The 25,571-nt window shown below is 42.4% G+C and overlaps 1 protein-coding gene and 1 long non-coding RNA gene across 2 annotated transcripts in view; both read right to left on the bottom strand.

Moving 5' to 3' along the window:
- Window positions 1-1,188: 1,188 nt before the first annotated feature.
- Window positions 1,189-3,547, bottom strand: LOC139084583 (uncharacterized). Its single transcript, XR_011542080.1, has 2 exons — window positions 3,430-3,547; window positions 1,189-3,313 (listed from the first exon to the last, which is right to left on the bottom strand). It is a non-coding gene; the product is annotated as an uncharacterized lncRNA (long non-coding RNA).
- Window positions 3,548-3,787: 240 nt separating this feature from the next.
- The window catches only part of PHLPP1 (PH domain and leucine rich repeat protein phosphatase 1), a 219,534-nt gene continuing 197,750 nt past the window's right edge, over window positions 3,788-25,571 (bottom strand). Inside the window, 5 exon segments of the mRNA XM_070627811.1 lie at window positions 3,788-5,942; window positions 8,831-9,059; window positions 11,673-11,867; window positions 19,037-19,141; window positions 23,491-23,621. Of these exon segments, the coding sequence (XP_070483912.1) occupies window positions 4,785-5,942; window positions 8,831-9,059; window positions 11,673-11,867; window positions 19,037-19,141; window positions 23,491-23,621 (1,818 nt within the window). The 3' untranslated portion in view covers window positions 3,788-4,784.

Raw genomic sequence — 25,571 nt, 5'->3', positions numbered from 1 at the left:
TTAAAGACTGAGCAAAGCAAATGACCTATAAATCAGTTCGAGAAAAGCCAACATCTGGAGGCGCAACATTTGGGAGATTCATCTCAGTTGCCATTTCAACTTTCTTTCAATAGATAAGGTTAGTAATTAGGGGAAGGCACAGTTTATTGGCATAAGACCTAAAAAATAGTAACGGCGAGAAAGTACTTGAAATTTCCGTTTGAAGTCGGTTTTCGTTCCACGTCTTTAGAAAAAAGAGAGGAATGACATTGGGAACAGTTCTAGTCATAAGCAGATGGAAGAAAATTCTCCAAGTATTCTGCTGTTCCCCCTTTGAACAGGATAGGACACTGTGTTTCTGATTTAGAATAAAATGAAGGGACTACTGAACTGGAGCCCAACAAAAACAGTGCTTGTCCAGGGCACTTAAATTCAGGGCAGGGGACAGCATGGCCTGCCACTTGACCACACAGCCCAGAAAACGGAAGGTGGCCTCAGGGACTCCCTTGCCCATTTCCTCCTGTCAAGTGTTCAACCTTAGTCTTCTAGAAGGGAGGGGACAATATGTGGGCCACAGTCCACCCTGATGCTGGCTCAGGCCCTGACCTCTCGAGGTCGGCACAGCCACCACTGCACCCACGCCCCACTGCATTCGAGGTCCCAGGTGGTGACCCAGAGCCCAACACAGTGGTGACGCTAGGGTGGCGTTTCCTAGACGTGCTGAGCAAACGGACGTGGTGAACCGGTGGGTATGGTGGTGGTGGAGCCTGTTTCCTATCATTAGCCTGAAGTTTGTCTGCTAGCTGGAGTTGCTGCTTTCATTACGGATCAGGGCAACGGGTCTGCCAAACTAAGTCTGAACTTGGTTGCAATTTTGGGCCTGGGAGGAAGAGCCCTTAGAGCCATCTCTCACATCCGCAGCAATAGGAATCTGCTCATGACAGATGAATGACAACCGTGGAATAAAAAAGTTTGCATAGATTCATTTGCATCAAACATAGGTTGGGGGATGAAGTGAAAGAAAAATGAAATTCAACGGCAATGAGAAAAGCCTATTTTCTCTATCATTACCTCATCCTCTCCCTCCTGGAACAATCCAACAGATGTTTCTCTCAGAGTTTGTAATTTAAAAAGGTACTTTTGCTGTGTTCCCAATTATTTTCTTTCTGACCACCCTTAGTTCTTCGATTACAACAATGACAACAATACTTGCACTTACATAAGGCTTTACTGTCTACAGATTACTTCAAATACATCACCTGGTTTGATCATTGGGGAGGTAGGTACAGCAGATTCCACAGCGCCCATACTTTACAGAAAGTCTATCTCCTGATGTGTCAGGGTTAATTCAGAATGCCTTCTGACGGGTGTGCACATGGGCATTAGCACGATCAAATGGGAGTTATCTTATTCTCCCCACCGAGCACGCCAGCAATGAGCTGACCCTCAGATGTTATCCCATAAGACCTAAAGCACATTATGTACTTTTATTTATCTTTCACCATGGGCAATGGGAATTGGATGGATGTTGGAGACTGACTTCCTCTCTCCCAGGTCAATGCTATGACTCTGGTGACATCTCTTGATATGTCCGCATGTCAATTTCCCATGGAAAAACAGTGTCCATCACAGGCGCCAGTTGTCATCAACTGAACCACCCTACAAAGCAGACCTCCACAGGTGCAATAACAACATGGTTTAATGTTGTTTCTCTGCCTATTTAACAGTGCTTGGGATTGCTGTCACGTGTCTAGGAAAAGAATGAGTAACTTAAACTTTGCTTGTTCTGGAAGAGTGGAGGAAGGATAAAGATAAAGAAAGAACGCGAGTTAAGACCACTTCTTCCCAAAGTCTAATCTTACCAGCAGGTGGTGCTGTGACAAAAGCAATCAAGAGAAACCAAGTCAGACAGGTTGGGTGTCTGGGCTCCAGAGACTGGCCCTGGTGTCCTCTTCAAAGCCAGTATTCCATGGACACACACGTGGCTGGTCCAACACCAAAAACCCTCTAGGGTTCTCAATCAGGAGCTTTGAGTCTAGTAGCAAAGCTGTGGGCCTCCTCAGAGCTTCCCACCTTCTGCTCCAACCGCTTCCTCCTTCTTCCCCAACCCTCTCCCGATTACCAGGCTTTCCAGCAGGAAAAAGGGAATGTAGCAAGCGGGAATGCCCTTTTCCCTCATACCCACCCTAGAGATCCCATGGCTTTGGGGATCTTCAAATACGAAGCACTGTCATTTAGTCTGTGAGCAGTTCTAAATATAGTATTAGATGCTACCTTGATGAGTAGAAGTGAAAGGAAATGACTCCTCAGGAAATAACTGGGAGGCTCCCAAGCAAGAGCCAGGAGACCTGTTAGTATGTCTCTGCCTCTGTGGCCACCTAACATGGGCTCATCTGTTATCTTTCCATCCACATGCCTATTAGTTCAAGCTCCCAAAGGCAAAGTTTTATCCTGTATCTCCACAGTATCTTTAAGCAGTATGTGCTCAATGTGACTCAATGATACAGTAAACAGAAGCAAACACTGACTGAACCGTGGACTGAGGAAACACCAACACCAAGCCTGTGCCTGTTCTCCCACATCAGCCACAACAGTTAGTAAATGAGATAAACCTCCACATGAGACTTGCTGGTCCCAGCGGCTGCCCCTGGCATAAGGAGCTGCCGTGGGACCCGTCATGGAATTCTCAAATGGCTGCTGCCTCAGTTGACCACACTCAGGGCAGCAAGTGTTGACCCCTCCGGAAGGGAGCTGCGGTGGAAGAGGGACCCACCCTGATAGTCTGGGTATGCCCCACTCAGGCAACAGGTGAACCCATCTCCCAGGAGATTTAAGAACTGAGGAAGTCAGAGAACCAGCCCAGATCTTCTGCAGTGAATAAAGCACTACTGTTGTAAAAACCCAGAGCTTTCCAAGTCTGCTCCAATCCAACCGAGCAGGGCAAAGACTGAGGAAGGCAAGGTGCTGGTGAGTGCGGATGGGCGCAAGGATCCTGAGATGGTTCTGTTTCTGGTCTAGAGCAGAGAACGCTGGGCTTGGGCAGTCTAGTCCTTTGGTCTCTGGGTCTCTTCCTGGGCTGAGATGAGCTCAATCTTCTTTCATGGCCTTAGTGGTTTTCAAAGAGCACGGTGTTTAAGTAGCCTGACACAGAATGAAGTATGGACATAACCAAGGCAAGCTCAGTCTACTGATCTGGCCACTCAGTGAAGGGACAGATAGCCCGTCGCCAAGTCTACAAGAAATACTAATTGCTCTGTCCTGTCATTGAACTAGGCAGGTACTACTTGAGGGCAGACCTGAAGAAAGAAGACAGCTCTACCTGGGAAGTTGGTTCCTGTGGGATAGAGAAGACCAACAGCATCTTCAACACACGGTTCACAAGATGCAGGGTGGGGTGAGGTGGGCACTACAGTCTGTAAATGGGGACTGTTCAAATAACGGTCTACTAACCTGTTCATGTGATGGAGGGGCCCTGAGAGAACTGGAGACAAACGGGCTTGTGGGGGAGAAGTCTTCTAGGGATCTCCTCTGTGCAACCTCCACCTAGTCCCCTTTTAATGGCTCCCCTACATAATAATAACAAGAAATAGAAAGGCTGTAAGATCAGCTACTTGCATTGTTAACCATAGGGTTGATTTCACTGCCTCATTCAATGGAGGCTAACCTGTTGAGTGTTTCCCCTTAAAAAAACACCAACGTCAGAAATAGCTCATAACACCAAAGTTATATCCATTCATTCCAAACCCAAGGTGGGTGTGATCATCTGCAAGACACATCTGGCTCCTGAGACAAAAGCAGATGGGTGCAATACTTGTAAATTTTATATTTATTATAACAAAAATTATGACATGTTCATTTGTGCATTCTGCTTTAATATAACTCTTGGTATGTAAATGATCTAATTGAACTCTATACAATCATGCTGATTGTGGCAGCAGCAAGGAACACAATTAAAAAGTGTCTGCAAAAGTCAAGAGGCTGGGTGGGGACAGGAGAGGAGGAGAAAAGGTTCAGAGGCCCCCTGGGTGCAGGTTCGTTGCCAGTGGCCTAAGATCCACCTTATCTGAACAGAAATGCTCTCAGCTGCCCAGCCTCACCATTTAATGAACTAAACGTGGGTTATGGGGCGGGCGTGGGCAGGCAGGCTCCTCAGAAGGGAAGGGAGAGGAAAGTCAGTTGTTTAGGCTGTGTCCTTGTGCCAAACTACAAAACATTTGAAGCATCACTATACAACACTGAGCTATTTACAATAGAAATTTCTCAATCAACTGTTCTCTCAGAGAAAATTAGTGAATCCCAGTGACTTAAGTCACCTGACAGAGTAAAGCAACTCCTAGGAGTTAGTCTCCATATTCTACAAATGTCTATCATTTTCAAGACAAAAAAAAAAGCTTTTCCCCCCGAAGAAATACAGAATTACAATATTATTATATCACTTAGCACTGGCAACCTGCCCTGCCTTCCAAACAAACAAAACAACAAAAAGCCATTTTAAAAAATATTACATTATCATTAACTGTTTCTCTTAATATATTAAACCTTTTGCTCTTTGTCTTTACACATCTGATATGTTAGGGGAAGAAGTTAACAGATTTCAATCATATTGGTAAAGCATCACTAGAAGAAAAGTGGTAATTATTAAAAAAAAGGACCAACAGGAGGAGACCCTGGAGCCTAGCTGCAGAGACAGTTGGGGAAGTGTCTGGGAGAAGGGCGTGGGTACCCCTGGTTTAACGTGAGCCTGGGAGACTCTTGCAACTCAGTCTTTCCTGGTTCGTTTATTTCTTAAATAGTGCTCGGGCGGGTCATAGTGGTGTGTCACAGTAGTCTGGCAGCGGGTCTGCCGGGCACTGCCGCTGTGGCTGCTGCAGGGGGAGCTGTGCTGGAGGCTGCTGCTGCTGCTGGTGGTGTTTCATGATCTCCTTGACCTCCTCCTCCAGCTCTGGGGGTATGATAAACTGATCATCAGGGTCTGGCTGAGCCGGGGCCGCAAAATAGCCTCCAGGCTTTCGGAGAGGCGCGTCTGTAGCTACCTCTATCATGTTGTGGCTCCTTTCCTGGGGCGCCACAGAGCCGTTGGCCCTCCGGCGGCCAATGGTCCCCACAGTGGCAAAGTCTACTTTCCTGGGCAGACCTGGCTCATCCTCGTTGGCGCTGATGACAATCCCCTCATCGCTGGCCTCCGCTGGCACCTGGAGCAGGTGCTGCTGTTTCTCCTTCTCCTTGGCCCTGCTGCAGTGGATGTCGACTTCTACCTCTACTCGGCTGCCATTGGTAAAGACACCCTCAATTGGCTCTTCATCATCGCTGTCAAGGCCATTGTCAGAGAACGCGCTGGAGAAAGTGGCGCTGGACAGCTGGCGCTGGAAGGAGTTGGACAGGCAGACCGGGTGGAGCATGCAGCGCTGCTCGCTGGGGTAGGCAGGGCTGTTCTCATTCAGGGCTCCAGATGGGGGCTCATCAGAAGCTGTAGACCCCACCTCACTGCTCATCTCGGAGGTGGACAGCTCACTGCTGATCTCAGAGGCCATGCCGCTGCTGGAGGATGGCACGCCCAGCCCGTCGGTGGGCCGGTCCTTGATGACCATGCTGACGGAGGGAGGGAAGATGCCTGGGCTGGGTGGCGGGACAGCCCCACCTGCGCTGAGCTCGCAGCAGCAGAAGCTGTCCTCAGTGACGCTGAGCTGCACCACCACGGCGCTGATGCTGTCGTGGCAGCCATAGCTCTGGGCCAGCGTGCACAGCTTCTTGGCAGCAGCCAGGGCATCAGGCACATTCCGCACAGCCCCCACAGCCTCCTCGATGGACAGGCTGTCCCACAAGCCCTTACTTCCTAGGATGAAGAACTCGTCCTGAGGGGTCAGGGGCACAGACTGTACGTGGGGGCGAGGCACCACGCTGGGGTGGAGGAAGGTGTAGCCCAGGATGCGCGTGGACTCCGTCACTCCATTCACCTTGCCGTCCTGGAAGAAGAGGGGTTTCCAAATAGACGTTAACACAGAGTGCACGTCGCAACTGTGCAGCTTCCCTGGGGCCCCAAGAAGAGTGCTGTGTGGTCCACAAAGGGAAGGACTGCTCACCCTCTGGTGAGTGGTTAACGTCCATCTGTCAGCAGAAACCTGCGGCAGGAGCCTGGGCAGGCCAGGAGCAGGAGGGACAAGAGGACAGTATTTCAGCTGTTCCCTTTATTGGGACCGTGTGTACATTGGGTAGAGAGACATGCCAATCTGTAAAGCAAACCATCAGCTAGCCTGACACAGCATCATGACCGATCAGCTTCTCCTGAAACCCACAGGAGAGGAAGAGCCCTTCTGACACGAGCCGTCCTGAGCAGACAGGAGGCGGGGACCGTTCAAGATAATGCCCCCAAATCTTAGGTTACTCTCCAACAGCACATCAACCACGAGGGGTGGGAGTGTCTGAAGGTGCAGAAGCGGGAAGAGAGACACTGTTTTAAACTTAAGAAAGCTGAAAAAAAAATGGTGGAGAGGGGCCGGCTCCGTGGCCGAGTGGTTAAGTTCGCGCGCTCTGCTGCGGCGGCCCAGGGTTCGGATCCTGGGCGAGGACATGGCATCGCTCGTCAGGCCATGTTGAGGGAGCGTCCCACATCCCACAACTGGAAGGACCTGCAACTAAGATATACAACTGGGTACGGGGGGGGGTTGGGGTGATAAAGCAGGAAGAAAAAAAAAGATTGGCAACAGTTGTTAGCCCAGGTGCCAATCTTTAAAAAAAAAAAATGGTGGAGAGAAAGCAGGGTAAGAATGTCCGTGTTGAGAGGTAGAGGCTAGAGGAGAAGTGCCAGGTTCTTTCATTTCCTTGAACTTGCTCTCCTGGTGGCAAATGGAGAAGACAGTCTTCCAGCTTTCGTTCAGTCGGGTTCACGCCATTTAAATCACGAATCTAATTAATTACTAAACTTCAGACCATTTGCCAGTAAAAGGACCTCTACTCTGAAGCTAGAGGGGAGGGGGGAGATGACCCCATGTACCTGCTCGGTTCTTTACTTGTCAAGTTTGAGGTTCTCAGGTCCATAACATGCCTCTACATGCCCCTATTTTTAAGACCCCTTCCAGGGCAGGCTCCATTACGACAAAGGTAACTTTCAGTGTGTGTCTAGGATGAGGCAATGGAGATGGTCTCACCAACTCCCTCAAAGGAAGTGTTACTTCCAGAGAATATCCATTTCCTTTCCAACCCTACCACCTGCCTACATTTGAGGGTGCCTTCCCCAACCCTGCATGCATCCTGCCATGCCACGCTTATAAGCAGACAGCATTCTTAGAAGTAAAATTACTACAACAGGGTTTCAATCACAATTTTTCTTCCCGATTTGAAGAACAAATCACATAATTTGTTCTTCCCCAAAGTACGGAATTTGGCAAAAATTACCGTTGTTGTTCTGCCCAACCCTTGAGATCTCTCCCCATCAGAACCAATGGTGTGTGTGCGTGTGCGTGCGTGCATGCTTGGGGGCGTGCCTCAAAGTAGAGAAGTAAAAATTCCGAATGGAGTAGAGTATTTAGCAATGCAGACAAAGTGAGGAAGAGGAGAGGCAGAGAAAACAGGAGAAAAAGTCTGAAGCACAGACTGTGATGCATTTATGCAGTAGAAATAATTAACCTTTGCATTGTGCAATACTGAGCATTTAATTCAATACATTCTGTCCCATCTTAGACTGTCTTTTCTCCCTAGCATCGTGTCTACTGTCCATTTCAGTCCTCTCTGCTCCCAGAATAGGCAGGGAACTAAAACCGACACACAGACTCACTTCCACAGACCCTCATGGTGGCTTCTGGAGTCCCTCTGTGTCTTTCTTATGGCCCTGATTTATCAAAGCCTATCCAGAATCACAGCTATTTTTCTACTGGTCTGTAAACTTCCACCTCTCTTCACCCAGGCTACACATGGTTCTTTGGGTTTTATCACCAACACAAGACTGGACACCTCCTGTGGGCAGGTGGGTGTCTGCGGGGGTCACTTCTGTATCCCCACACCATTCTTCAGGCACACAGCAGACAACCAACATCGTAGGCTGAATTAGTGAATGGAGCAGAACTCCTAGAGCCCGTTTGGGAAGCTGCGCTGTAATGAATCTTGTTATATCGTAGACTTACCCCAGAGTTTCTCAACAGTGCCACTATTGACATTTTGGTCCAATAATTCTTTGTTGTGGGGGCTGCCCTGAACGTTGTAGATGTTTAGCAGCCCCCTGCCTCTGTCTACTACATGTCAAAAGCACTCTCCACCCCAGTTGTGACAACAAAAATGTCTCCAGACCTTGCCAAATGTCCTGTGGGGGACAAAATCGCCCCTGGTTGAATGAAAACCATTCACGGCCTTACTCAAATGGAACACTAGACACGAACCGAAATACCAACGAGTTACGTTTACACTGATGCTCACACTAGCCTTGCAAGACAGGACAGATAAGTGATTATTCCCACTTTACAGATGAGGAAACTGAGGCTTAGTGGTTTAACAGTCACAGCCTGCAGGTGGCAGAACTAGGCTATGAGGACCAGCTGTGTAATTTCAGGGGCAGAGCCCTCAACCCCCGAACCAGCCCCTGGCAGAATGGCTGTGAAGATCAGATGTGATAATGCCCTGAAGCACCTGGCACAGCTCCTGACACAGAGAGGCCATCAATCAATGGTTTATTATTCTGTACATCATAATGTCTTCAGACATATCACACAAAGAATTTGCTTTGTGACACATGGATTTGTAATTTTAATTTTAAACCAACTTCAAAGAACGTTCTTTGAAGGGAAATGCTCCCTGGCTGGTTTCTGCCATGACCCTGGCCCCATCCTCCCCACCACCCTGAAGAGAAGGGCTCTCCCCTCACCTCAGTGATAATGGCCTTGTGCCGTTTAATTCTCTTCAGTTCTTCTTCACAGCTCATGACATACGATCTGGACAGAGGCAACGGCTGCCCATTCCGACAGAGAACCGTTTGGCACTTGCCCACATTAGCAGAGGTCAAGGTGAAGGATCCTCCTGGGTCCACAGGGTCATGCCTGATATGACAGAGGACAGCAGCACCTCCAAGTTTCTGCCCAGCAGTTCCGAGTTTCCTGGAATCGGAAGGGCGAAGGTAAACACAACCTGTCATGTGTCAGTTTTGCTAATTCAACTTTCTGACTGGGCCACTGGACAGCGCTTGGGGAAAACCAGAACCTAGGGGTTCACTTCAGCCTCTTTCACCCAAGCAGGCTCTGCTCAGCTTCTCAGAGGAAAAGAGCCCCCGGAATCTGATACACACAGAGAGGTGTCTGCTCACAACTGAGGCGAAGTGTCACTTTACCACTAAAGCCCCAGGAGCTGATGTGGAGGAAAGGAGCCCCTGTCCTGTGCATCCAGCCTGCTACCGCCATCTCAGCACACTCCAAAGACAGAGGAAAATGACCACTGCTTGCCCCATTCACCTCTCTAAATGCCCTCTGCTCCAGGGAGAGGAAATTGAAGGGACCACTCAAACAGGAGCAGGTGCAGACATACGAGACCCATTGACACATACACTCCAAAACTACCTGACCACATTCTCTGCCTTTATAAGGATGTTTGCTGGTATGAGCTTTTAAGTATTGGACCATTCATGTTCTTGCCCTATATGGTGAAGGCTTCCTGGACCAGTGTCTATCCTAGAACATTTACAGAAAGGACATTCTAGTAATCAAGCTCCAAAGTGCTTTTATTCATGACCATTAATCCAGAGACTTACTGAATACACACAGCATCTGCAAGTTTCAACAATCAAAAGGAGCCAAGAACTCCCCATGACAAGCCCCACAGACAGCAGTGCCTCCCAGGTCCCCGCTGATCCTGAGTGGCACAGGAGCAAGAAGGTGAAGACAGACAGACTCCTCCAATGACAAGGGCAGACCCTCAGGTGCTGTCAGCTCACATCACCGGTCTACGTTAGGTAAGTGGCAGTAATAGCAATGGAAACCAGGGCTGCCTACTCACATGCATTAGGATGTCACGCACAAAGAACATACAGTTCTCCTAAGGACCGAAAAGATCACCACACATCCCATAACTTATTAACAAAGAGGGAAAAGAGGAGGCACACAAATGACCCTGGAGATGGGCCGACAATTTGGGTCTCTACACTCCAACTTCAGGACACTCATGACTGGATTTGGCTTTAGGCCCTGCCAAGGCAGCACCACTTTCTTCCTTTCAAAGGCATAATGACTCCTCTCAGCAAAGCCAGAAATAGACGGAATTTGTAAAAAGTACAGCTGGTAATCAGAGTTTGAGGTTCTTAAGTTCTTAATTCTTTCCAATGTTTGAGAGTCTATAAAAAGCAGATCTCTTGGAGGGGCGGGTGATGGGGTTGTGTGTGTGCACGTTTGTGTCTGTGTGTATGATACTTACTTGTTTTTTTCTTATGATGGGATGGTGGTAAACACAGAAAAGGAGATGGATGTGCCTGGCAGGCAGAACGTCCTCTGGAGTCTTACTGCCTGAGGTCAAATTCCAGCTGTACCATCTGTTAGTTCTTAGAGCAATTTGCTTCACCTCTCTGTACCTCAGTTACTCATCAGTAAAACAAGAACAGTAACATTATCTATCTCACCGTGTAAAATTTATGGTATTAAGGTATTTAGAACAAGGACAGGTACATATTAAGGGCTCACTAAATAAGAGCTACCACCAGTATCCAATGGTTAATTGTACCTGCCCACCGAGACTCTGAAAGACAGGTGTGTCTGGCAGCAAAGAACCTCACTGGGCCTGCCCTCACTGAGCGCTTCAGGAGGACCTCTTCCTCGTGACTACACCCACGACTCAGGGTATCTGTAAAGGCTCCTCTGAAGCAGCATTCCTTAGCAGATACTTTTCTATCCCTGTTACAAAGATACTTCCTCTGGCAGATTATCAAGAGAGAAAAAGGAGAGAAAGAGAAAAGATCGTCATTGTTCCCACGACCTTTAGAGCACTCTCCACTTCTTGGTCCCACATCAGCAAGTGTTTGCAGCACAATATTAATAGACAGGCAATTCCTTTACAACCTACAAAGCCGTTAAAGTGACAAAAGAACGAGCAATTCTTTGAAGGAGGGAATGCTTGTAACATTCAGCCCTAAGAGTTACAAACAACATTCCACAATTCCTATGGTGACCAAAACCTCTAGGCAATGGCCTATGATTCTGCTAGAAACACTGTCTTGAACATTCAGTAACAACATATGAAGAATGATTTAACGCCTGGCCTAAAATCTGACCATCTCAAGTTCACAAAGGTTTGCATGATCTCAAACCAGCGACAGTATTTCATACGAGTGAACATAACAAGATCAAAACAGTCCATTTGAAAGAGCAGCTCACACACCAGAGGGTCTAAAGAGCCTCTGGAGCCCAGGTGATTTTACGGGGAGGGTGAAGTGCATTGCAAACAATCTGGTGAAAATCTGGAATCACGACAAGCCTGTGAGGTCCAGTTCTAAGAGAAACCAAGTTCCTGTCACTGACTCGACTTCCTACAAAGTTGTCTGGACATCAGCATGTCTCAAACAGAACACAGTCCATCCTGACGTTTGGGCAAAACCAAGCGGCCTGAATGCATCTTGCATACCCTGTTCCACAACAGTGCTTTGAGATCGCTGGCACCTAGTTTTCTAATCCGAGGGCAAACACTCAAACGAGAGCAAGAAAACACACAGCAGGGACTCTCAGCTTTACCTTTGCATAACGATGAACGTATTGACCATGTATTCTTCTTCATTTTTTGTTTTCTGCAGCTCTTCTGCCAAAATGTCACTCATAGTACACTGGAGAAGGTAGGGTACCTCCACGTTACGGTCTCCGTCAAATACACCATACAGGGCCTCCCGGTTGTCACAGAAGTTATTCACCGACAGGGCTGCAACACACAACCTGCAAAGCAAGAATGCTTTCGTGCTAAGTCTACTCACCTCTCCCTCTCCACGCCCACCTGACTCACTCTTTTTTCAGATTTGCCTATCCCAGTCTTGTCTCTTTCTTCATGACTACAGACTAAGAATAGACTAACCCCAGCTCACTTATATCAACTAATCTCTGTGGGCAAAGAAGAATGATTAGCACATATTTGTGCTTCACACATGGTTTCCCCCACCCTTATCTTCTGACGATTTTATTTTTAAATGGCAGTGAAAGAAAGGGCATAGAGGCATGGGAAATAATACAAGAATATGAAGCCACATGTCCACATTCATTCACAAAACATTTATTAAGGAGAACTTTCATATCAGGCAAAAATGGAGTAACAACTAAAACATTGCAAAAATATATGAAAAACATATAAAAACATATGAAAAGTCTCAAACAACTTTAAAAAAGGCAAAAAAACCCCACAAAAAAACCAGTGTTCAGAGACTGGACAATAAGAAGTGCAGATCAGAGAGCAAGACTGGTGCCTGCCCAGCTTACTGCTTGGAAACAATTTCTGGGCTGCAGCACAGGGAGGAGAAACCCAAGTGGAGCCTGGCGGCCTCCCCAGGTGGAAGGAGGACGGGCGGGAGAGTTCAGAGGCGGAGGACTGGTGGGAGGAGAGCTGTGCGGAGGGGAAAGGGCTCTGGCGGCCTGCAGAGTCTCCACTCCATGCCTCCAAGGAACCAAACTGTTTCCCAGGAACTTCGCTGTGTCCCAGAAACTATCCAAAGTGAAACACAGAGAAAAAAAGACTCCGGGAAAAACAAGAAGCCAGGGCATTAGTGAGCAGCGGCATAACTTCAAGCAGCCTAATTTATAGGGAATTGGAGTCTTCAAAGGAGAAGAGACAGAAAAAACTTTTGAAGAATTAATGGCTGAAAATACTTCAAATCTGATGACGTCTATGAACCTACAGATACAAGAAGCTCAACAAACAGTAAGCAAAAGGAAATGAAAAAACTTGACTGAGGCACATCAAAATCAAATGGCCGAAAGCCAGGAATAAAGGCGGGGGAGGGGGGAGGAACAAAGACACGAATGACAGCTGACTTCTCATTAGAAAATGCAGAAGACAGTGGAGCAACATCTTTAAAGTATGATAGGCAAAACTGTCAACCTGGATTTCTAACCCAGCGAAAACAGCTTTCAAAAGTTGATGTGAAATAAAGATATTTTCAGATGCACAAAATAAAAGAATTTACCACCAAAAGACTGGCACTATAAGAAACGTAAATGGAAATACGTGAGGCAGAAGAAAATGCTACCAGATAGAAATCTGGATCTACATAAAAGAATGAAGTGTACCAGAAATGACAAATAGGTGAATAAATACAAAATTTTATTTTTCTTATTTTTAAAGTCACTTTACAACAGTGGTTCTCAATGGGGGCAATGCTGTCCCTAGGAGACACTTCTGATGGTCACGACTGGGGGCATGGGTGTATCACCTCTAGTAGGTAGAAGGAAGCTGCTAAACATCCTACAGTGCACACAACACCCGCGCCCCCCGACAACACAAATAATTATCTGGCTGAAAATGTCAATAGTACTGAAGTTGAGAAATCCTGCTTTGGAAAATAACTGACTGTTTAAAGTAAAAATTATAACAATGTATTTTGGGGATTATAATAAAGGTAGAAGTAAAACATACAACAACAATAACAAGAAAAGTAGGAGAGGGGAAATGGAAGTACACATGCTAAGGTTCTCATAACATAGGTGAAGTGATATAATATTACTTAAAGGTCAACTAATTAATAAGATACAGATTATACTATAAACCCTGAAGAAACCACACACACACACAGAAGGGAGGACTAGTAACAACAAATAAAGGAGATAAAACGGAATTCTAAGAATTACTCAACCCAAAAGAACAAAAAAAAAGAGAGAAAAAGGGAATCAAGAACAGATGAGACAAAGAAAACAAATAATAAGTTGGCTGATTTAAACCTAATCATATCAATGGTTTCATTAAAAATAAAAATGGTCTGGAGCAGGCCTGGTGGCATAGTGGTTAAGTTCAGGCACTGCACTTCGGCAGCCTGGGATTTGCAGGTTCAGATCCTGGGTGCAGACCTACACACCACTCATCAAGCCATGCTGGGGTGGCATCCCACATACAAAATAGAGGAAGATTGGGACAGATGTTAGCTCAGGGACAATCTTCCTGAAGCAAAAAGAGGAAGATTGGCAGCAGATGTTAGCTCAGGGACAATCTGCCTCACCAAAAAAACAAAACAAAAAAACAAAAAACAAAAAAACAAAAAAAAAAGAAAAGAAAAAGAAAGGTCTAAACACCCCCCAAAAAGACAGCAAGTCAGATTGGATAAAAAAAAGAAAGACCTAACTATAGCATATATAGTTTATAACCTATAAGAAATACATTTTAAATATAAAGAGACAAGTAGATTAAAAGTAAAAGGATAAAAAATGATACACCATGCTAATAAACTAATCAAAAGAAAGCTGGAGCAGCTACATTAATATCAGACAAAGAACATTTCAGAACAAAGAATATTACATAAATGAATTCATTTATAATGATAAAATGGTCAGTACATCACAAAGCTTTAACATTCTAAATGTTTACGCTCTTAATAACAATGCTTAAATACACTAAGCAAAAACTGAGACAACTACAAGGAGAAACAGACAAATGCATAACTATAGTCTCTCCGTCATCAACAGCACAAGTAGACAGAAAACCAGTAAGGAGATTTAAGACTTGAACAACGGCATCAACCAATTTGATCTAATTGACACTCTACCCCAAAACAACAGAACACATTTTTTTTCCCCAAAAGCACACAGAATACTTACCAAGATAGGCCATATTCTGGGCTAAAAAAACGTCTAAAATTTCAAGATTCAAGTCATTCAAAGCATGTTCTCTAACCATATTGAAGAAATGGCTTAGAAGGAAATTTACAGGTCTAAGTGCTTAGAAAATTAATGTCCTAAGTTCAAATCAATGACATAAGCTTCCACCTTAAGAAACTAGAAAAGTAAGAACAGAGAAATCCCAAAGCAAGCAGAAAGGAAAAAATAAAAATAAGAGCAGAAGTCACTGAAATTCTTAGAAAACAGAAAAATATAGAAAAATCAATGAAACCAAAAGATGGTTCTTTGAGAATATCAATAAAATTGATAAACCTCAAACCAAATTGATCAGGGTAAAAAGACAAGACACAAATTACCAATGTTAGGAATGAGTGAGGGGAGAGGCATCACTGCACATCCTACATATATTAAAAGGATAATAATATTATCAACAAGTTTATCCCAACAAATCTGAAAACTAGATGAAATGGATAAATTCCTTGAAAGACACAAATTACTAAAGTTCATTCAAGAAGAAAGAGATAATCCTGTATTAATGAAATTGTATGCTAAATTAAAAACCAAAGAAAATTTCAGGCCCAGATAGTTTTATTGGTAAATTCTACCAAGCATTTAAGGAATAAATAATATCAATTCTGTACAAACTCTTCCAGAAAACTTAAGCTGAAGAAACACTTCTCAAATCATTCTATGAGGCAAGAATTACCCTGATACCAAAACTAGACAAAGACATCATAAGAAAAGAAAACTAAAAGCTAATATCAACTATGAATAGAGACATGCTCAGCAAATTACCAGCAAATTGAATCTAGCAGCACATAAAAAGGATAATACATCATGACCAAGTGGAATTTATTCTGGAAATGCAAAGCTGATTCAACATTTTTAAATCAACGTAATTTACCACATCAACAGACTAAAGAAGAAAAAAATACGATCATTTCAATTGATGCAGAAAAAGCCTGTGACAAAATTTGACACCCACTATAAAAACTCTTAGCAAACTAGGAATTAAAGGGAATTTTCTTAATTTGATAAAGGGTGTCTACAAAAATACCGTCAGCTAACATCATACTTAGCTGTGAAAGACTACATTCTGACCGGAGATATATGGACCAATGATAAATAAGCATGTGAAAGGATGATCAACAATCATTAATCATTAGGGAAACGCACATTAAAATCAAGAGATATCACTATTAGAATGGCCAAAACCACCACCACCACAACCTGATAATAACTAACAAGTATGGTTAGGATGTGGAGCAACTAGAATTCTCATACGTTGCCAGTGGGAATGCAAAATGGTAGACACTTTAGGAAACTGTTTGGCAGTCTTCTAAAATTATATACTTATCATATGACTCAGAAATCCTACTCGTAGGTATTTACCCAAGAGAAATGAAACATATGTTCATACAAAAACCTCTGTGAAACTGTTTATAGCATTATTTGTATTTGCTAAAAACTTCAAACAATCTAAATAATTTATCCTTCAAATGGTGAATGGATAAACAAACCATAATGTGTCCATGCAATGGAATAATACTCTGCAATAAAAAAGGAACACATGTAACATCACAAATGAATCTCAAATGCAGTATGCTAAGTGAAAGAAGCTGGATGGAGAAGGCTATACACTGTCTAATTCCATTTATATGACATTCTAGAAAAGGCAAAACTAAGGGAACAAAAAGATCGGGAGTTGCCAGGGGCTGGGGTGGGGAGAGGAAGTGACAACAGAGGGGCGTGGGGGAATTCTAGAGGGTGGTGGAGCTGCTCATGGTTACACAATGATAATCTTTCATCAAAACTTGCAGAGCTGTACACTAAAAAGGGTGAATTTTACTGAATATAAATTCTACCTTCTTACTGTATATAAATTAATCAAAAGAAAACAAAAATTAAGCACCTGATATGTATCATGGCCAGAAAACAGAGCGATGAACCTGAAAATATAGTCCCTGCCCTTAAGGAGTGTGGGGATAAATAATAACAGCAATAAGCATTATCATTAATAGTAGCTAACACTAGAAAGGATTACTACACAGCACACATTGTTCTAAGTACTTCACATATGTAACTCAGGGGATCCTTATCACCCTATGAGGGACAGGGAGTATTTTTAGTGCCATTTTACAGAAATTAAGCCAAAGAGAGGTTGAGTGACTGCTCAAGGTCACACAGCAAGCAAGTAGAGAGCCCAGATGCAAAGCCAGGCAGTCTGGCTCTCATCTCAGTACTTTGAAATTCCTGCCTCCACTTATTAAGAAAAATAAGTCACCCCAAGTTATAAGGCCAGTAGTGGCAAAATAAAATTTAATAATATAATATTAAATCTTCTAATTCTGTCTCCCTTCTGTAAGCTCCTCTTTCTGCTGAAGCTTCCTGTTTGTCTTTCCGTCTGAGGAAGAACCTACATTATCCAGCTGCAGCTCCCTGCTCAGGTTTCCCCAAAGGACCTGAAAGGACCTGACAGGGAGACAACACGGCACCCCTGGGGCAGGAGGGAGGGGGAGAAGAGAACCGACACCCATGGGGATTTGGAGGTGGGACCACCACAGTTCTCTCCTTCCTTCAAGACGGCAAGTGGCAAGTTCCTTGTTTATATAACCATATTATCTACAATTCAAAAAGAAAACACTTGAGAAACTTCTGGCAAAACCAAAGGATGAAAAAGGGGAAACAGAGTGAGGGCTGGGTGGCATGGGCCTCCTGAGGTGCTGGTGGAGGTGATGGCGTGCAGGCGTGCTCACTTTAGGGTGAGTCATAGAGTTGTATGCTCATTTATGTACTTTTCTATACCTATACTTCAATATAACAAAAATTTAAAAAAATTAATTGTACAAGGGGGAATTATGAAGAAAAAACAGATCTAATTGGCCTATGGCTTCACTAATATACAAGACTAGATTATAAATTTTAATATCCACAGATGTTTAAAAACCAGTCTTGGATTTCACACCAATGTTCTGGAATTAGAAAGCAGTTTCACATACTGGTGTTCTAAAGTAAGACATAAGGTGTTTTACCCTAAAAAGAAAGATCTCTAGGAAGGAACTCTGAGTGCTCCGAAGAATGTATAATTTCTTCCTCTTTCCCCCAAAGACAATGATATACAGTGCAAAGTACATAGAAATAATGCAACAACCAGAGCCCAGGCACAAGCAGTTATTTGGCCTTTACAGGGCAAATGGAACAGAAGTGTTGAAAGGGGGGCTGCCTCTTCTCTAGACAGCACAACGCCAAATTGCACTCTTAGCAAAGAGGAAAGGATCAGTGTGTCAGATCCTGAACTTGAGTTGATTTTGTTTTCTGTCCCAAAGAAAAGCAGTCAGCGTGGTAACCACAATTCCACCTTTCATTTTCCACGAAGGGTATTCAGCTAGTCAGTCAAGTGATTCTTAATCCTGGATGCACATTAGAATCACCTGGGGGTGATTTTAAACCATTCTGATTTAGAGTCTAGGTTGGAGAATTTTTAAGTTCCTCGCCTGACTGATTCTAATGTGCGCCCAGGGTTGAATACTAATGTTAGCTATTATTGGACCATCCTCCACTTTCCGTCCTTCCCTTACTCTCAATGTTTGTGTTCCTAAACCTTAGCTAATTAAATTATGACTATTCTAATTTATAGGGTTCTTTACTGTTCTGGTACTAATTATTAGCATCTCTTCATAAAAAGCAAGCAAGCCTCACAATTCTCAGGAAAACTAACATTTGCATCTAAGACAGGGAAGGTTGGTGAAAATAGGGAAGAAAAAAATTAAGATGGACAAGTGCTGGTGGCAAGACAAGCAGTTGACATTACAGGGAAGGGACATCAAACTCCTGTGAAGCTAATTCGGATTGTAAAAAACAGCTCCATGGAACCAGGGACTGGTTAACATAAGTGATCTCGAATATGGACAATCAAGGCTACTTCTCCCTTAATACTATCCCCGTTTTGCTTGGTAAACAGGCTTCAGAGAAAGATAAAGGGGCTTTTCAAAGAGCAGGGATGCATTTCAATACTTAGGCCTTCTCCACACACTGGAGTCTCACATAGATGTAATGTGTCAGTTACACGGTATCCTAGCAACATCTCTCACAAAGAGAGAGTATGTGATGCCAAGCAGAGCTCAGCTTAATGTCCAAATGTAAGTCATGAGGTGGCCTCACATTGGGGAAACATGCTCAAATAAAGGTTGCATGAGGAAAGAGCGTGCCAGCACTGGGTTTCTGTCGGCCCTACTAAAGAAGGGAGGCGGGCAGGAGGCGGTTCTCACTCCCAAGTTTCACCCACTTACTTGTTTTTCACTCCTGAAGCTTCAGTGTAACCATGGCTCCATACAGCTGGGGCTCCAGATGCATCTCCTGCTGAAGGCTGATCAATCTTGAAACAGCGGATATTACTAATGAGAGAAATAGAGGGGACAGGACTCATTAAAACCAAACGTGGGAATTGCTACTTTTATCTGAGAAATGAAAAACACCTGCTAAGCATTCTATACTTACCATTTCTTACTGTGTTTAATGTGTCTGAAATATTTATCAGCAACAAGAACTAGCTACTCATCATAATGAAAACAAAGGGGTACATGCATAGCGCATGAAAATTAGTTTTTATCAGCATCGAATGGTGATTATTAGAGCCTTTCACACACATTGCATTAGATGGCTGCTCTCTCCTTGGCACGAGAAAAGAAAACTTAACTGTTAAGTTAGAGGTATTCTTAGAACATGAAAACCCAGATTTGAAAAGAACGAAACTTAAGCCACAATTATATTATATTTGGGAGATGTGAGAGAATTCTGCAACATTCATCCTCAAATCCAATTTCTGCCCACCTCACCCCCTCAAACATTTCACAGATATTACTGAGGACTTGCCATCCCGAAGCTTCCAATTCTTTCCTCACACAACTCTCCACGCTAAGACAAACGACATAAAGTTACAAAGTAAGTGACGGGCATTTCAATAAGTTGCACGTTAACTATGTATATTTAACTGGGAGACAAGTCCTTATCTCACCTCGGCCCCCAAATACCATAATTGATCCAACAGGACCCAAAACAGAACATGAAAATGGTAAACTTTCCAATTTATAATAATTTCCAATTATTATAAACCAGCCTACTAGAAAGCACTCAATACCCCCAAACAGGAAGTCACACAGATGTGAAGCAGGTTTTTAAAAAGGCTGGCTACCACATGGTGAAATAAATCCTGCTTACTTGTAAATTGCCACTAGTTTTTCCCCTATTACTAAAATAAGAGAAAGAGCATATGCGTAATCTCTTAACTTAAAACAACACCTAAACACTATTGTCATGGATCTAAGAATTTAAATTATCTGTCGGCATTCATTAATTCCAAAATATAACAAATACTAAATACCCTTCCTAAGAACCATTTGACTGTAAGAAGTAAATCAATACCTCATATTATACACTTTGATTCTAGAAATAGCTGGTGGCAATTTCTGTGAAATTTAAGAATATTTTGTTAAAGCAGTTTCTACTCTCAGTTATCAGCAAACACTCACTTTTCTCTTTACCCTAAAAACTGGAAAAATATAAAAATCATAGATGGTACCAATAGAAAACCCCCAAATCAAATTAATACCTCATTTTACAGCAGGGCTATGTATCCTCTTTTCAAAGTTTTCAATCCTACCAATAAAAGAGGGGCATTAAAAAAGAAAGTCCACCATTATTTGCTTTCCATATGACCTGGTACCAAATTTTATCCATGTACAATGGTAAACAATGCAACAGGTTTCTTAAGGCATACCTTAAGGCTCTCACTACATCTTGGCAGGCTTTCTGAATTCTAGAGGAAAACTGAAGGCCCACTTCTAAAGACATTTATGCTTTTTACAGAACACAGAGCCTTCAACGAAATAACTCCACTTTCTAGCCTGACTATTAAAGAAAAACATAATCCTTAAACTCTTTCATAATCCTTCCTGGTGAAGAAGCAGTTTCCCCCTCTCTGCCTAGCTGAATACAGTGTGGCTGAGCAGCTGTCTGAAGTGGCCTGAATGCTGACTCTTGTACATCTTTAAACGTGTCTGAGAGACTGGGAGCTGGAGCTCAGTCACACAGAAGAGTCACCATACGCACTTATCCTGGCTCCCGTAGAACAAAGAGGCCAGCCCTCCAGGAGCGCAAGTAACACATTAGCTATGGGAACTCCTCCCAGTTACTAAGACGCTACAACCTTGTGGAAACTAAACAGAAGATAACATTTTGACATAAGAGCATTACAATTTCATCGTCTGTCACTAACTTTTTTTTAAATCTGGGAGCACACACGTCCTTCACTGTAGCAGCTCAGGCCACTCCAGCAACACATGCCCACTGTAGAGCTTGAAGAAACAGATTTTCTCTTATGTATATGTAATTCCGGGGCCATTCTACATATGTGGTTTTGCACCTTTTTTCTAATTACATCATGAACATTCTCCTGTGTCATTTTATATTCATCGTAAATATAATTAGAAATATCTTGATGACTATCTCTGTGCCTAAAATGAACACCATATTTCTGACTGTTTTTTAGAATAAACTTTTGCCACAGAAAACATTGGTCTAAGTATGTGCATCTTTTAAAAGCTTGATACGTAGGTCCGCTAGCTCTTAAGAAAAGCTACATCCGTTCACGGTCCTCCAGCAGCATCAAATTTGAGGAAGAAAATGTTTTCATTTAAATATCTTATTTGATATTTCCTTGATATACTAATAAGGTTGAACAGATCTTTTCAGGTAACTATTTATACTTCTTTTGTTAAATGTTAATGTCCTTCGCTTATTTCCTGGCTGAGTGAGTACTTTTCCTACCGCCTTTATAAAAACATTTTTTATTAAGAGCATTAATGCTTTTATTTTTCATATTTTTTGCTAATGTTTCTTCTTAGTTTGTCATTTGCCTTTTAGATTTACTCCTGATAGCTTTTAAAATAGGCATTTAAAACTTTTATGTATAAAAAGTATTTTTATATACAAACAGACATAACAAATATCAAAACCCATCTATATATATTGATTTCTCTTCTTGTGATTTTTTCTCCCCTTTTTTGGCCTAAAAAGTCCTTTCTGGCTTGTAAATATATTCACATGATTTCTTTTTACTTTAAAAAATTATTTCATCTTATAGATTTAACTCTTTAATTTAGCTGGAATTTATTTTGTTGTGCAACAAGAATTCAACTTTTATTTTTCTCCAAACAGTTACTTCCATTTATTAACAAGTTTTGATATAATTTTTAATACAAAATTTCATATCATATTTGTAAAAATACTCAAAAGTTCCCTGTATAAAGATGAAACACATTTTGCAAATCCACGTACTCTTAGTTCTGCAAAGTCCCTGAGAGGGTACGTGGACCGTCCTCCTCATCTCAGAGAGAAAACCGAATCCGGGGTGACCGAGGGACGGGGCCAAGGCTTCACGTGCTGACAGACTGGAGAGCGCCTAGGTCCCCTGTGGCCTCCTAGGACACTCGACTAGGCAGTATTCTTCAGTTATATATCAAAATCAATATTCTCATTAAGTACTTAAAATGTCAACAAACAGGCACTAATCAGGCCAATTCCATCCGGGAATCACCTTAAGTGATTTTCAAATTTTGGTTTGCACTAAAGCCTAGGATAGTATCAACAGACCATTAATACCCCTCTTCTTTTCAAAATTCTACTCCTTTTTAGTTTTTTCTAAGATAATGGAAGGCAACTTTCAGCAACAGATATTACAACAGGATTTAAGTGTAGATGGCATACGCAATGATGAATGTGTGTCAATGTCCAAGACTGTCTTTAAGAGATACTGCAAAAAATTCTGAAAATTCAGAAAAGTTTAAAGAAGAAAATAAAGCCCATCAATAATGCTATTATCCAGAGAATAGCAGTATTTTAACATTTTGTTTTATAACCTTTCTGACATTTTCTAGGTGTGCACATGCACACAAACTTATTTTGCAAGAAGTGGGATTATACTATGCAAGTTCCTTGTAGACTTTCTTTTCACTTAACGTCATATGTAGAGAGCTTTCACGTTAGTAATATAACTACATCATTGTTTTTAATGTCTGTATAATATTCAACTGTGGAGCAAAATTTACTTAGTTCTATTGATACACATTTAGAGTTCTGTGATGAACATTCTTATAAGACATGTTTGCTAATGAAAAATGTCTACCTTTAATGTTTTACACAGTGAACTTCAACCTGTAATTCTCCAAACACCAAGACTGAGACGGCCTTGGTGAACTCCTTCCGGAAACAGGAAGAGAACTTGGCAGGTTCTAACTACTACACAATACGAGTTTTGTTTACATAATCTGAATTTTAGTCCCAAACTGTTAATTTCTCCACACTGTGCATCTCTTTCAAAATCCTTTCGTACATTTGCATTAAGCATCACACCATGTTATTAGTAATGAGATGTAAGCTTGTGTCTTGGTTGTTCGTTGCTCTCCCTGTGTCTTTATATCCCGTTTTCCTCTTTGTATTTATTATTCTCATTTTTTCTGGATATTTTTTCAGAAACTTTCTGAAAGGACATGTGAGTATCCAACTATTAAATTTTCTGGCCCTCCGTTTTGGTGAACTACAGACTCACAAATCACTCACTTCAAATGTGTGTAGATAAAGCTACTGAGTCAATGGATGCTTCGTATTTGGTGTAAGGATTTACTAGATTATAAATCCCACTGTCGGTGAACACTGATGGGGCTGCAGTGCTTCACAAAATACTTACTTCAGCAGTTCCAGGGTTTTGTGATCGAGGGTAAGTCGGGGGTTTCCAGTGAGGTCTAGTTCTTGCAGTTTTGAGGGCAAGTTTTCTGGTAAAGTGACTTCGCTTAGTTCATTACAGCTCAGGTCCACGCACTAAAGGAGCAAGTGGAAACAAGAAGAGACGGCCTGGAGAAGTTGTTCAGGTGGTTCTATGCCCCTGCTCGTTGCAGAGAATCAATCTGACCATTCACTATACTATGCCGGCCAAATGCAGAAAAATAAGTTTGTCTGCTACTCTGCCATAAACATTTAAAACAGATTTTGCTAAACGCAGTTAAAATTTTTACTTTCTTTGAATAACACAGAAATACATGCTCCTTACTGTCTTTATTTATATCTTTATCCTTTTGTTTATCTCTGCATTTAAAAATTAACTGAAAAATCTTAAGGATAAGCATCTGTTGTGGCCATGAGGTCATAATCACAACGTCAAAATGGAACAAACATTCAAAATCAGAAGATAATTCAAAAGAAGCTAAATAAGAAATTGGTAAAAGACTAGCGGGGAGCGTGCCTATTATATCCAAAAGAAAAAGGCATGAGTCGAACACGGATCCTGCCCTCCAGGCTCCAATACCTGGCCTCTGCAATAGCTCCTGCCTAGTCTCACCTGGGAAACCCACACAAAAAGGGTCAGCATATTAATTAGAACAAAAATTCTGTGTTATCTGCGAATGGGAATAATACCTCCTTTCTCACAAAACCAATGTAAGGCTTAAACAAGATAAATCCTAAAATGTGGGGCTGCACTTCTGCTATGGGAGCAGGGAACCAGGGTAGAAGGAGGCTCACCCCGTGCGAGAGAGAACAAGAGAAACTGGCGATTTTTCTGGATAAAAGAATGTGTAACACACAAGTCAGCAGAATGGGGTGGAAAGCATTCAATTATCTGGCTTGAGCTGGACCTGGCTGTAATTTTTAAAGGATGCCTAAACAGTCTATTAAAAGTCCTAAGATGGTTTGAAAGGCAAATTGTACCCAAAAATTTCAGAATCTTAAAAGTGGATAAAATCATCTTTATTTGGAAAAATTCTGAAAGAATTTAAATCTCTTATGGATTGGGGAGGGGTAGAGATTGGGTAAAACGAAAACCTATTATTTTTGGAGAAATATATTCTCAACTGACTTCAAATAATACAATCTTTCCACACAAACTGTTTCATTCCTTTGTTCCCAAACAGTAGCAATGATATAAAATCATATTGCAATTTTAAATAATTACTTATTATAATTTTGTATTGTTCTCTTCTCAATTGCTTCGTTAGCTCCCCGTCTTTTCCAAATGCCACTTCCGCACTCCAGAAGGCTTGACCTGCTCATTTTGCCTTCCTGCTCATTTCCTCCTTTTGAGCTGGCCAGGCACAGGCGGTGCTCAGGCACTCTGTGTCTCGGCAGATCCTTTCACTCTGAAAACATGGACTTATTGCACCATCTTCTGCAGTGGTTACTGGCCCCTGACTGCCTCTCCCACTTCATTTCCTACCCTCTTTCTCTCTCTCAGTTCACAACTGGCTTCTCACCTTCCCCTGAATGCACCAAACGTGCTCCTGCCTCAGAGCACGTATACTTACTGTCCCCTCTCGCTGAAACAGCTGTTCTCCAGGTGTGCACAGGTTCGGTCCCTCACTTCATTACAAAACCACATTACAAAAAGTTGGACAAAAAAGGCTTAGGAAACTTACCCTTAAATTTAACACCCTAACACAACCAGTTGGCATTCTATTTTTTTCTTGTAGCCTTATTATTATTAAAAAAATAATTTTTAAATCATAAATGTAGGTACAATTTCATTACATTTTACTTATTCTATATCTTCACTTTCATCATCTTTAATAACCTTAATACTTTGAGTAGAAGTGCAATAATTCACTTAACCTAAACAGTAATAATTGTGAAATGGTCATCTTCCTTTTGTTTTGTTTTTCCAACTATAAATAATGGTTGCATGAATAGTCAACTGGACTTTAATGAAAAAGTGATAACATAGTTGAATACTGGGCTACTCTGTCACATACATCAGCACGGATAAGACAACAACTGGAC

This window comes from Equus przewalskii, chromosome 7 (genome assembly GCF_037783145.1).
Source record: "Equus przewalskii isolate Varuska chromosome 7, EquPr2, whole genome shotgun sequence".
Classification (NCBI taxonomy): domain Eukaryota; kingdom Metazoa; phylum Chordata; class Mammalia; order Perissodactyla; family Equidae; genus Equus; species Equus przewalskii.
This window is presented reverse-complemented; position numbering and strand designations above follow the sequence as displayed.